The sequence below is a fragment of the Centroberyx affinis genome, unplaced genomic scaffold (assembly GCF_046629955.1).
Source record: "Centroberyx affinis isolate AG114_WGS23_722 - 3 ecotype Tasmania unplaced genomic scaffold, CSIRO-AGI_Caff_v1 ptg001915l_1, whole genome shotgun sequence".
NCBI lineage: Eukaryota > Metazoa > Chordata > Actinopteri > Beryciformes > Berycidae > Centroberyx > Centroberyx affinis.
Window position 1 is genome coordinate 19,541 of NW_027280278.1, and position 13,700 is coordinate 33,240.

The 13,700-nt window shown below is 42.6% G+C and overlaps 3 protein-coding genes across 4 annotated transcripts; 2 read left to right on the forward strand and 1 right to left on the reverse strand.

Moving 5' to 3' along the window:
• Positions 1-1,720: 1,720 nt before the first annotated feature.
• glyctk (glycerate kinase) lies at positions 1,721-6,242 on the forward strand. The gene is made up of 5 exons (XM_071530340.1): positions 1,721-1,925; positions 4,033-4,419; positions 4,531-4,682; positions 4,792-4,967; positions 5,056-6,242. The coding sequence occupies exons 2-5, from the start codon at positions 4,064-4,066 to the stop codon at positions 5,944-5,946; spliced, it is 1,575 nt and encodes a 524-aa protein (XP_071386441.1). The 5' UTR covers positions 1,721-1,925; positions 4,033-4,063; the 3' UTR covers positions 5,947-6,242.
• Positions 6,243-6,374: 132 nt separating this feature from the next.
• On the reverse strand, positions 6,375-8,400 carry tcta (T cell leukemia translocation altered). The gene is made up of 3 exons (XM_071530341.1): positions 8,074-8,400; positions 7,903-7,954; positions 6,375-7,552 (listed from the first exon to the last, which is right to left on the reverse strand). Exons 1-3 carry the CDS (start codon positions 8,282-8,284, stop codon positions 7,510-7,512), a joined length of 306 nt encoding a protein of 101 aa, XP_071386442.1. The 5' UTR covers positions 8,285-8,400; the 3' UTR covers positions 6,375-7,509.
• Positions 8,401-8,809: 409 nt separating this feature from the next.
• Positions 8,810-13,431, forward strand: mon1bb (MON1 secretory trafficking family member Bb). Of its 2 annotated transcripts, none has more exons than XM_071530328.1 (6): positions 8,810-8,917; positions 9,728-9,825; positions 9,922-10,527; positions 10,668-11,460; positions 12,268-12,415; positions 12,639-13,431. In XM_071530328.1, the coding sequence occupies exons 2-6, from the start codon at positions 9,744-9,746 to the stop codon at positions 12,864-12,866; spliced, it is 1,857 nt and encodes a 618-aa protein (XP_071386429.1). In that variant the 5' UTR covers positions 8,810-8,917; positions 9,728-9,743; the 3' UTR covers positions 12,867-13,431. The 2 variants fall into 2 exon arrangements, with proteins under 2 accessions (XP_071386429.1, XP_071386428.1); XM_071530327.1 differs by lacking the exon at positions 8,810-8,917 and adding an exon at positions 8,924-9,036.
• Positions 13,432-13,700: the final 269 nt, after the last annotated feature.

A 13,700-nucleotide genomic window follows, 5' to 3' on the forward strand; every position in this document is an offset into this window, starting at 1 on the left:
TCACATTCCTACCAAAAGCCTACTTATATTTTTCCTTGTTTCCTTGTCAGTATTTCCTCCTGTTTGTCTTCCATATTTGAGAGCATTTGTCACTAATAGTTTACAACTGCCTTTGCCTCCCTTAAGTGTTGCTTGTAGCCTTTATTCTGTTATTTCATCAATTTGCCATTTGCAGATAAATTTGATTGGTAAAACAAAAGCACACCTACAAGTCTTTGACAGGTGCATAGGACAAAAACTGTAGGTCCTATGACCTGCCTATAAAGTATTATGCAAGTGTAAACAGTGCAGGATTATAGGCCCATCTCTTTCTCAGATAAATTTGACTGAAAAAAGTCATAGGCTAATTTTATTTCGACCTCAGTACTATTAATGAAATAAGGTTTATGTAACCAACTTATTTGCTTCTGTTCATTCTATCAGCATCTTAGTTCAGTCATTTCCTAAATATCTAATATATCTTTCCAACATGCAAAACTGGCAACTAACCAAAGATAGATGTCTCTTAATATCAGTCCTGTCATTAAGAAAACTCACAGAGTGGTCGCAAACAGATTTATCTGTAAAACCTACAGAGGCAGAGGCTATCTCCAGGTTGACAAGCCTCTTCTGTTCATCTGGATCATAAGACTAGCAACGCAATAAATCATCCTTCTCAAATTCATTTGGAAGAATTTCACCCATTACACAAAGAACTCTGTGATAATGAATACACATGAAAACAGCGGCATTATATTATTAGATTTTAGCTCTTTAAACAATACATTCAATAAGGCATTTTCTGAAAAAATATCTTATCTCTATCTGGAATTTTATTCCCTATTATGTCACTTCACGTGTCAGTGCTTAAGCTTCCTGTTTAGTAACTACAACATTGAGAAGATCCCAGCAAAACTTTGAGTCTCTCATAAGTTTTATCAGCAAGGAATTTGATCTGTAAACATATTTTCTCACCATATAAGTATTTCAAATGGAATAAAAGAAATATAGGCTACAGCACAAATTCCTCAAATACAATATTCCTCAAAAAATAGTTTAATAAAAAAATATAGTGAGTCCCACACTCTTAATGTAATGTCATCTAATGCAATGGGTGCTGCTCTTCCTATAGGGTCTCTAATGTAGCAGAGTCACATAGCCTAAGCTCTTCATTTAAATTTAATGTCTCAATTCCATGTCATCCCCTGTTGGAATACCATTGTAAATATATATAGATAGCCTATAATGTAAGAAAGTTTGATTATTGTCTCAGAAATATTTGATGTCTTTGCATATTATCCACAAGTAGGCTATGCCCAACTAATCACAATAATAAACGTTAAAAAAAAATATATATATGAATGCTAACTGGATATCTGCTCTATGCTTTACTCGTCTCTACTGTGAAAATGTGACTTTATTGTTTCTGTCAGTTAGGCTACAAGAAGGGTTTGAGCTGAGCCAGAGGAGGAGAGAGGAGGCAAGCTCTGCCGATGTTGTTGCAATACCTACTGATCGCCGATAGAGGTCATAAAATACTTAACATCCTTTAAATGAAGTGTAGGCCTATAATGATAATGATTTGTTATGTTTAGTTTCAACAACTCCAGTCGAAGACAATGGAGGCAATGTTTCTTAATAAATATGGTAATTCTTTCTCCCAATTTTCACTCAGGAAAGAAGTTATAATCTAAACTACACATGTAGGAGACACTATGCTCATGCTCCCATGAACCAGATAGGAAGCCTGTGCATTCATGTGCTGTCAGCATTATCGTTCATACGACTTTCGCCACCAGGAAGTAGGCTACCACTTGAACGTCTCTCCAGTGGGACCTTCTTGGACTGAAGAGGGGAAATCGGTGTTTTTAGCCGAGTCGTGACGTTGCTGCCGTGCCCCGTCTTGTTAGCCAACATGGCTGACAACAACATCGCTCCTGCCGACGGTAAGACACTATTCAAATTAGGTTGAATGTGATTTCAATACCAAAATTTGACGTTGAATGTAATTAACCTGTCTCCTCTACTAGCCGGGTGCCAGGCAGCTGTCAAAAGAAGAAACAAAAGCGACATGCTGTATCGCCTCCATGTTTGTTTTAATTTATGACCAAAAGCACGTGAACGCGCGCAAGACTTTTTATTTTTTATTAACAATTTTCACAGTCAAAAACAGGCATCAGGCAGTAATAAGAAACAATAATAACAGTAATAAGAAATTGTTACGGACTACGCAACAATAAAGTGTAAAACCAAAATATCAACAAAATAAAGTTGGAAAATGAATCACGCGCGCAAGACTTCACAACAGGTAGAAAAGTACACCTACATCCCACGCGCACATGAATGCGACATAAGCCCTGCATAGATTAGATTGTGGACCCTGTCGACCCTGCCACTATGGCTCCAAAGTCTGCCAGACTCTGTGCTTATGGATTTCACCACTGCTGCTTCTGCAGTGACCTACCAAGTCTGATTCAAAGACTTTGTCACATGCTCATCCAAATGTGCAGTGAAATGCAGTGTGGCATAAAACCCTCAAGGCTGTGCTAAAAATTGAAGTCAAAATGTAATAAATCTAATCTAATCTAAATAAAACGAAATACACAAATAGACACAATAGTATTCTGTTACATCACCACACGATCATTTTGGTAGGAAAATAACAGGTGATTGTAATAAATTCACAGGTGATCAAATGACAAACAGCCAATGAGCTTTGTGTATTGTAAAGCGCCATATTGGTGGGAATACTATGAATAGAAAAAGCATTTTTTTAAAAGAAAGATAAAGATATAGAAAATATAAAATTTGAATAATAAAAAATATATAAGCAATAAGGTAATAAAAAGGAAATAGCAATGGTGTGCAAATAGCAATAGCAATATATGCATGTGGAGTATGACACTTAAATATTAAATATACACAGTACAGTACAGTCAATCAGTGGGCAGTGTGTGGGCACGGTCAGAGTTCACAGTTCTGATGGCCTGAGAAAAGAAGTTTCTCCGGAGCCTCAAGCCAGGACTAGCTCTCTGTCCTGCTTTTTGTTGACTCAAAAACCATCTAAAGACACAAACACACAGCCAGCTGGCCGGTGGTTTGATATGCCCTATGGTCAAGTCAAGTAAATCATTACACAGAGGGTACACAACATCTAGTCAGCCTCTGGTCAGATTTTTACCACACCGCCTTACTGCCGAGTCTGAGCGCACATATCCCATATCTTTCTGACAGAGGAAATCCACAGGCTTCCTAACCTTTTGGCACAGGTAGGCAACCTCACAAGGCTTCAGAAAGTTATCTTTTACAGGGAGACATGTTTCCATTTTAGGGTGGTAATGGTAATTAAATAGAATTTTGCTCGATATACATACAAAAATGTCAGTATAGCCTAATTTCACAGTACAATTTTCACATTTGACAGTAAGCTAAATGACATATGAACAACCAGTCGTGTGGGTATTAGTTTGCACAGTGAGAGGTACACACCCACCACAGCACCACACACTACTACTGACAGTGCGACATTACTTTTCAGCAGTAACTGTAGTACCAAATAACACTACTCTCAGCAGTAAACCATAGCTATCAGCATTTTCCAGCACAGTGTCCTACGACACAAACAGAACAGCCTCAAAGACAGATGCCACAGCATATTAGATATTAGATCCATGCTGCCAATTAGCATAGTAGATACTGAAGTGTGCCTTGTAAAGAAGACCAAGGTTTGTCATGTTTTGACAATAAAGAATTATTTACACAGTTAACCTTCTGGTTTCTTCTTTCACTCAGGAACAAAAAGTAGCCTTTAAACAGCATAAATAATGATGCATATTGTGATAACTATTGTTATCAATCAAGATGAAAACATTTATTCTGATAATATTTTTGCCCATATCACACAGCCCTATACCATCTGTCCTTTTTCTCTGCACATTTTCTTACATTCTCTACTTATGAATTGGTCTTTTTAAATGACATCCTTTTGTGCTAACTTATTGATTTACATAGAGCTTTGCTTTATTATCTGCACCTTGCTCTTTCACCCCTCAGGAGCTCCCTGCTAGGACCCACTGAACTGCCCATGGCACGTGTTCTCTCCCTGTTCCGGCCTCAGCCCTTCCTGGCCCTCGCGGGGGGGAGGAAAACTGTATTTCGCAGGATGTCATTGGACTTACGGGCGCGTGAGGTGTTTGCAGCAGCAGTGGAGGCTGTGCAGCCAGACACTGTGGTCCGGCGGAGTGTAGAGCGTAAGGGCGACTCGGTCCTTATCGATGGCCACACCTTCATGCTCAGGCACAACCTGCACTTGGTGGGCTTTGGAAAAGCTGTTCTGGGCATGGCTGCTGAGGCAGAGAGGATTATGGGTGATCACTTAGTGAAAGGAGTGATAAGCGTGCCAAATGGGATTCAGGAGACATTACGGCAGCATGGGAAAGAGTAAGCAAAAGTCTTGTAATGTAAGTCTTGTGATGTAAATGTCTGCCATTATTGTATTAAACAGTCAATCAATCAGATCAAGCATATTAAACTGTCTCATTCCTGTCTCAGCCAGATGCTGTTAAAAGATAACAGTCAAATCAAGGTGATGGAAGGAGCTAAACACAACTTGCCTGACACTGATGCCCAGAAGGCAGCTGAGAGCATCAAGCAGCTGGCCAGTGAACTGACTCAGAAAGACCTGCTACTTGTACTGATTTCAGGTAAAAAATAAAAATGTAATTAATCACGAAGCGTATTCTTTGCACAAAATTTATCTATCTTAAAATGTAGACTTAAATCTCTAACAGAAGGTGGTGAAATTGTGTGTAGGTGGGGGCTCTGCACTTTTACCTGCACCCGTCCCACCAATCTCCCTGCAAGAGAAACAGGATGTCACGCGCAAACTGGCAGGTGCTGGTGCCACTATTCAGGAACTCAACACTGTACGCCGCGCCCTTTCTTTATTGAAGGGTGGAGGGCTTGCACATTGTGCTCATCCTGCCCAGGTACTTTCAGGAGAATAACTCATCCCAACATCACAATGCCAGTAAGTTAAATGCAATAAATACCACCCGTCTCATCACTTCTTCACAGGTGGTCGCACTGATTCTGTCCGATGTGATTGGAGATCCACTGGACTTGATAGCCAGCGGTCCCACAGTGTGGAGTGAGGTGTGGCCTGAGGAGGTTTTGTCAGTCCTTGAGCGGTACAAGCTGTCTGCCTCTCTCCCAGCCTCAGTGAAGAATGTCCTCAGCAAAGCGAGTCCGCGGTGGGAGAAGAATAAGGACCAATCCGACGGGGCAGGACATGTTCTCAATGTTGTGATCGGCTCCAATAGCATCGCCCTCAAGTGTGCAGGTCGCCGTGCGCGGGAGTTAGGTTTCCGCCCCGTTGTGCTGTCACCGGGAGTGTGTGGCGATGTAAAGTCCGTCTCCCGCCTGTATGGCCTCCTGGCTCGCTTCGCCTGTTCTCGAGAGGAGCCCCCTCCTGAACTGGCCACTGAGCTGCTGAAGCTGGGGCCCGAGGTGGGCGTCGAGAGCTGGGACCTGTGCCGTACCATGCAGGTCTTGGACGAAGAGCGTACGGAGGGTTGGGGTGCCACTTGTCTGTTAGCTGGGGGTGAGCCCACCGTAGAGCTGACAGGCAAGGGTCGTGGCGGGCGAAACCAGGAGCTGGCTCTGCGAGTGGCGCTGGAGCTGAGAGACATGGGGCTCCCACCCACTGGGCCTGTGTTCCTGAGCGGTGGGACTGACGGTCAGGACGGGCCCACTGAGGCAGCGGGGGCGGTCACTGACGGGGGGTTGTGGGGAGAAGCACAAGCACAGGGGCTGGACATTGACGGCTGCCTCACTAACAATGACTCATTCACTTTCTTTTCACGTCTTTCTGGTGGGCAGCGCCTACTTGTACCCGGCCTAACAGGCACCAACGTGATGGATGTGCATATGCTGCTTATTCCATCAATTCCCATTAACATAAAATAAACTAATTCCAGAGCACATACTTGTAGTAGTGGTAAAGATTAATTCAGATGAAGAAAGTATATTCAGGAGTCATACCTTGTCTGTTTTGGCTCTCATCTGCACAGCTCTTTGTAAGTCTACACTAATAACAGGATTAGTATTGCTTATATTAAATGATAAATACCATCCATGGTACTGAAGTTTTACACCAGATTGTATTTAGAAAATCAATTGGACCTGCTCTGATTATGCATACTGTATATTTTTAAAGTTAGTGGTACTTTTAACTGCAAAGCTATTTTATTGCATAATGACAATGTGCTTTCATTAAAAACTAAGTGGTATTGAAAACGTTTTTTTTTTTTTTTTTTTAAACAGAACAGATTTTCCAATGATACCCAGCTCTGGCATTGAGAGACATCAAAGACATCAATATTTATAAGCACAAACAAATTTATTATCAGTCAGGCTATTGGCACAAGGCTTTAACTTGCACAGTTGTATTGTCTTCTGGCTGTGCTGCTCGACTGCTTCAGGTACTTTCAGGTACCAAATGTATGCTGATTATTTTATTTTATTAGTTTATTTGACAGGGACAATCCACATCAATAAACATTTCTGTAAATGTACACTGTAGTACCTTGTCTACTACTACAGACTTGCACTGGTCTTCACCGTCAGTCATAATAACTGACCGTCCATTTCTTCCACTAAGTGCACAAAATGCTCCTTGCATACTGAGAGAAATACAGAAAAGTTCCTGAAATTTTCATGAATCATAAATCTGTCAGACATGAACCACTATTCATAATTTCTGTCTTTCAGCAGATCATGTGCATTGTTCATGAAACAGCGGCGATAAAAATAACCCTGTCCACTCCAAAGCATCTCCTTGATCAAAAGCATACCATGCACAGCACTCAACCTCTTAAATTATTAACTTAATCTTGTTTCTGGTGCAACTTAGTGGGACCATAAAAATAAGCTGTTCTGAGTATTCTCTGCCTGTTAAACTCTCAATGTGCCCTGTCTTAGCATCTTAGTGTGGCCAACAAAGTGGAAATGTGAAATGAACTATATATTATCCTTACTCCTTGCATACGCCATTTGAATCAAGTCCAATAGTTATTCCTTGCTCGGGGCTTCTGAATGGAAATAGCCTTATGTTTGCTCCCAAAAGCTGATGTATGTTACTGAAGAGTCGTCAATCACATATTCACACATAAAACCCTCTACCATAACCATTGACTAATGATAGAGCACTGGCCAACAGATGAAGATGGGCATTTATGTAGAGTAGGGTTATACTTGATGACCAATCTTGACGGGCCAAAATAAATATATTTCAGACAGTTAAATGAGTGGATACTGGAGTAACACAGTCCTACAGGTGGTCTGCATCAAAAGTGATCACAGCTATATTTTCCAGTAGGTACATCCTTATTGCAATGATGACGATGCATTATTATCAAACAACTTGAAGGCACACTTCAGTGTCTCTGGCAGAGCTGAATCTCCTGGTTCATCGTTTGGATGAAGAACAAATATGCAGTTTTCACAGGGTCCACAGCATTGTCCTGACTGTTACTCTCGGTGGGTCTTCAGAGTATCTCCTGCTGTGCTCTCCCTAAAAGGATGACAAAATATCATTACACACAAAGCAATAAAAAAAACAGTGATGATAATGCAATTAAAGTCTGACTTAGCCTAATCCTCATACTCTTATTCTAAACACTCTTTGGTAACAAACTTTGTAGCTTCAATTTAGAGGACACAATTTCATAGTATCCATTCTGTTTTGCAACTGTAAGCCATCTTAGACAGACAGAAGTTCAGTCAGTCAAATGGCAGCAAATGCATGAAGCAAAGATCACGAATTTAGTTATTTGTGTTGATGGTAACCTAACTAAATTGAAGCTGAGAGTACCAGACAGTGTGAGGAGGGTCGGCTACCTGTTTGGATGCTGGGACACCTACCATCCACTCAGGTGAGGTGCTGTGTCAGGTGTGCCTCCATTCTGTCCCGTCCCTGAACATCAACACACACAGTTAGCGGTGAACACACACCGAAAGGCCAGTGTTATGAAATGCAGCTAACATGGCTAGCGCTAGCTTAGCAAACCACAGCTAACGCTCAGCGACACTCACCTTGTCTGTAATACATATCATTCACTGTGTTTCCGTAGACTTTCCACGCAAAGTGAATTGCGATTAGACTAAAAATCAACCAGCTAAGTAAGATTTTGAATATGGAGACTCTCATATCATTGGCAAGCCAATCGTCCACAAATTCGGAGAGAAACGACAGACAGCTGTCAGCAATCCGGGACAAAAACTCAAAATCCCACGGCTCTTCCATTGTATCCAGTTATCTAGCTAGCGTAAAATCCACAGGGCGAACTGAAGTTTCTGTCCGTAACATATCTTATTTACAACATCCCTTTAGCTAGTTAGGTAGGATACGTCGCGCGCTATCTACGGTAGGGGGGTTGTATGGTTTTGGGGAATCAGCCTGAATGTACGCAGCGCGCAGCCACGCTACATGCGTCACTTCGCCAGTCTATAGCAAAGAGCATTCAAAGAATAGTATAGTACTGCATTTTTTTATGCAGTTTACAGGTTTCATTATTACTGTACTGTACCCAGTGCATCGGTCTGCCATTTGTACATTCTCCTATTAAGTTTAGCACATCAGAATAAATATTGCACCACCAGTACTGCAAAACGCCCCAGCCAAAAGGCAAGTGGCCATCCATATTTTTATTACTTTATTATAGAAAGAGATAGCAAGCTGTTTAGTGTCAGTGTTTAATAAACCAATTTAAGCACCTGACCCAAAACAACAAACAGTTTAAATGTTCTGTATTTGTGTCAGAGTCATATTTCACAGTGCTGCCTGGAACGCAACCCGGGGGGCGGGATTAGCTGTGGCTACCGAGCTGCCTGATTGGTCAGCTGAGCTTGTCATCAGGGATTCCGGATGTCTGCTGTGGTAAGAGGAAAATTTGTTTTCTGCTTCTCATCTTGACAGCTTGTTTGCAACCTGGCTGCTGATGAAAGTTTATGTAGTAAATTAAGTATTCCTCCAACGGTTCGACGGTACAAATAATCGTAAGTTTGACTCTTCGTTTTACCTGTCAATTTTAATTGTCAACGATTGCTTGCATGCTCACTATTAAGCCAAGGCCATGAAATTGATCTATGTCGCTGTTAGCTGAGAATGTTAGCTTTTAGCTACAGCCAACAACTACTGAACAGCATCGGAATTTACAATTAAGCTTTATCAGAATAGCAAACTACTACCTGACATGCCAATCAGCAGGCAAGCTGAAATAAGCCTTGTAAGTAATCTAGTTACTAAACAGACGCTAACGTTAGCTGTCTAGCTCTGGCGGACAACTACTTTCGTGTGCCTGTCTGGTTTATGTGTTGTAGCGTTAAACAGCCCTTATATACCCGACTTCTACTGACCAAAATATTAGCCAGGCTATCTGACTCTTGGGAGCTGAAATTAGTCCTGATTCCAGAGTCTGTTAAGTATCTTGGAGTTTGAATTCTGCTCTGAGTCCAGTTTGCCTCCAAAGTCATGTGACATGACCACTGATCCAGCATCAGTACTCCTATTCATAGAGACTGTGATGCATGCTTTCTGAGGATTCAGGAGGCCAGCTACAATAATTATAACACTGGCTCATGCATGTGACAATATGACTGACATTGAAATACATTAGCCATAAAGGATTTGATTAGGATTTGTTTGGTTTGTGATTGTCGAGGTTTTATGTTGTTTTCTGATCTCCAGTAACTGGGATGATAACATGGAGAGAGACAATCAACAAAAAGGAGAGGCAGAGGGAGTGAGGATTTGTGACCCACCCTCTGAGATCTCCGTTCCAACTGGTAAATACATTCATTATATTACTGACTGATAACCTTTTGTTAAAGCTGCAAGCTTTGTTCAGCCCACCTGTCTTCATTTTCACCTTTTTATTATAGCTGACACCTTGGCGACTTCTCTTTCCCTGTTGGGGAATCACATGTTTCCTGACCATGCTGACCCCGTGGAGAGAGACGACAATGCCAGTGTTAACAAAGAGGAGCCTGCAGAGTCGGTGCTGTCAGATGATGCAGCGGGGGAGCAGAGTCTGGATCCAGAGCCCCAAGCAAACCAGGTTACAGAGCTAGAGACTGAGGAGTCAGGCAACTTTGAATGTCAGAACAACGTGTACACCCAGCCAGCTGATGGAGTACCTGAGGAGGCCGCCATTAACAACGGCCAGGATGACTCTGGGGAGTTTGTCGTTACAATGCTGGCCAGGGGCAAACTGGAAGAGCAGGGTGTAGGTGTGAAGGGGAGGTCGTCTCCCTTGTTGGAGACCGGCACCCCGGAAGCTCCTGCATTTCTGTCTCACCGTGAAGAGGATGTGACGGCTGAGAGCTGGCGGCAGCACAGGAAGCATGTTTTTGTGCTAAGTGAAGCAGGCAAGCCCATCTACTCCCGCTATGGCAGTGAAGAGGCCCTTTCCTCTACCATGGGGGTCATGATGGCACTGGTGTCTTTTGTCCAGAGTGGAGATAACATCATCCGCTCAGTCTATTCAGGTGAGAGCTGTGGGCACTTGACATAAGTCTGACCAATTTTCTGTGTGACGATTGTTTTACAAACTTTCTCCAACTTTATAACAGTAGACCTTAGGTGATGTATATCTTTTGCTTGTGTCTTCTCTTCTTCCCTCCATCAGAGGAGCACATAGTGGTGTTCTTGCAGAAGGGCCCCCTGGTGCTGGTGTGTGTGTCTAGCAGTCGTCAGTCTGAGCAGCAGCTGCGCGACGAGCTCCTCTATGTCTACTATCAGATCATCAGCATGCTCACCCAGGCCAGCATCGCCCGGATCTTTGAACACAAGAAAAACTACGACCTGAGGAGATTACTGGCGGGCTCGGAGAAGATCCTGGACGGCCTTCTCAACCTGGTGGACTCGGACCCCAGCTTCCTGCTGGCAGCGGTGCACTGCTTACCCTTGGCCTCTTCTCTCAGGGACTCCCTTAGCCAGATCCTGCAGAAGGCCATCACCCCCAACCTGGTTTTCTCCATCCTCATCGCCAAGAATCAGCTGCTCACCATCGTCCAAGAAAAGACCGTCATTGAGGACGCCCGGCTGGAGCCCGCTGACGTCCACCTCCTGCTCAACCTCATTGGAGCCTCCTCCGCCTTTCAGGCTGGGGAGATCTGGACTCCCATCTGCCTACCGCTCTTTAACCCTGACTGTTACTTTTACGCTTACATTTCTTACCTGGACCCTCCAGAATGCACTGTGTGTTTGCTGCTGCTCTCAACAGACAAGGAGGCCTTCTACGCTGTGGCCGAGTGCAAGAGGAGGATAGAGGAGGCCATGGTGGCTCAAAACTCCCTGAGCCTCATTGCTAAAGCGCAGTCGTACAGTGTGAGCCAGGTGGGCGTCTCAGACCTCAGACACTTCATGTACAAGCCCTTTGATGTGCCAGACAACTACCGCCAGCTCACCCAGTTCACCAGGTGCGTGTGTTGGGTTTGTGAATTTGTCGTTGTCCTTGCAACTCACTACAGTAGGGCTATATGAGCCTATGGTAGGGCTACATGATTTTGACAAAATATGAGATTGTGCTTTTAAAATATTGTGATATGAATTGCAATACATGTGGGCACAGATTTTTTACATTCTCTTTCAATTTCTAAAAATATGGATGGATGGGAATTTGGTGCTATTGTTTAGCATTTTCTCAGTTTGAAGAAAATATAAAGACTTTATATAAAGGCCAGGGCTTCTGCACAGTATGAATACCTAGTGTAGGCTATCTGAAATGCCATTCAAAATCCCATTGTGTGTGGAATTAATATTACAATTTTCTCCTCCTCCAGTTTCTTGTCAGTGTTATGTGATGAAGTCAGATTGAAAAATGTTCTCTGTCTTATATTGGTTACTTGAGAAAATTAGGGCTCCTGAAATAACCCTACCGGTTACAGGGGCACGGAGAAATACGAAATGTGTGACATTTGATGTGAATCTAACCAGATTGTGTCATCCACTGTAAGCCTGCCAATTTAGTTCACTTATCTTGCATTGGGCTGAATTGAAAGCATTAGGTGTCCTATTACATGAGCTAGCAGCCAAGCCAGGCCTTGATTAAAATTAAATTATGCTGGGAGCACCTTCTTGTTCGATTCTATCTCCTCAGCCCTACCAGCTTTTATGTCCAAACATTTCAGTATGTCTTTGTCTGTCACTATGTTGCTGTTTTTATGAAAACTTTATGTAGGTATTCTGTATGTAACCCCTTTGCTGTGATTTGTTGCTGCATCTAGCCCAGAGATGGAGGCTCCATACAGCAGCGAAGAAGAGAAAATGAGACTGCTGGACCTTTACCGTTACATGCACAGCCGCATCCACAGCACCTCCCGGCCCCTCAAGCTCATTTACCATGTCGCTGAGAGGGAAACTCTGCTAGCCTGGGTATGTAGCTGCCTCCGGGGAAACATTCACAGGTGCTGCTGTGTTCAGCTCCTGGCCACTGTCCGTGCCAGTAGTCAGATTATCCTTTGCACAGGCATGTCTGAATAGATTTAAAGGATTTGAAACCACTCGGACAGCTAAGAATTGTTGCAGTTGCATTGATGTAAATGAGGAGCAAACTTTATGTCCTAACCTAAAATGTCTCTTCTCCTGTCTGCTATAGGTCACAAGCAAATTTGAGCTGTACACCTGCTTCAGTCCCCTAGTGACCAAGGCCTGCGCCATTACTGCTATTACTAAGCTTCTAAGGTGGATTAAAAAGGAGGAGGACCGTCTCTTCATCAGATACCCCCCAAAGTATTCAACCACCCCGAACCCCAGCAAGAGCTCTCGTGGAGGAAAATCTGACCAGTCGGACTCCACAGATAATGGCTTCTTATCTCTGCTATAGGACCCGCTCGGTGCTACTTACTGTGGCTCTACCCTACTCTATCAACAATAGTTTGCACACTGGCTAGAAAATATTTGGAACCCTCTGTTGACGCTTGTTGGACTTAACAGACTTTGACTACTGGACTCAAGCACTAAGTTTTACACTATTTAAGAAGGAATGGTCTCTTTTGAAACTAGTATTATTTCTTTACCTTAACAAGAAAGCATGTCATTGCATCACTGCTTTCAGTCAGATACAGTCAGGGAAAAACAGCATTATAAAATAGTACATTTTAAATTGAACTGTGGTAGAATTGTCAAATATCACTGCAATGATATTTAAATGTTTTTATATTGTTTTATTACTGCAACAAGAGTGAGGAATTTCCCTCACAGACAGTGAATGTACCACATCAAAGACAGTTCACATTCACAAGTTACATATGGTATAACTATTGCAATCAAGATTTTTGTTGTAACTGACACTTTCTTGTGCAAGACAAGATAAGGAGAAAAACTTTAACTACCTTTCTCAGATAAGACCTCTTAGATTTGATTTTTTTTTTTTTTTTGTGACACAAAAACATCCCAAAGCTTCAAAACGGGATATACAAGAAATGCAAGCATGTAGTGTTGTTTTTGGGCTTCATGACAACTGGAACAGGAAGAACTTGAATACACTGTATTGTTTCTACTCCATTTAAACTGATCAGCCTTTATCCATGTTACATTTGTGCAGAAAACATCGTAAATAGTGATCCTCACTGTCTTTATTATTGTCTTCAATGGTAAGAGCCAAATCATTTGACCCTCACGAGATCATGTGGTTAGCAAAGATGGTTAGCAAGATGCC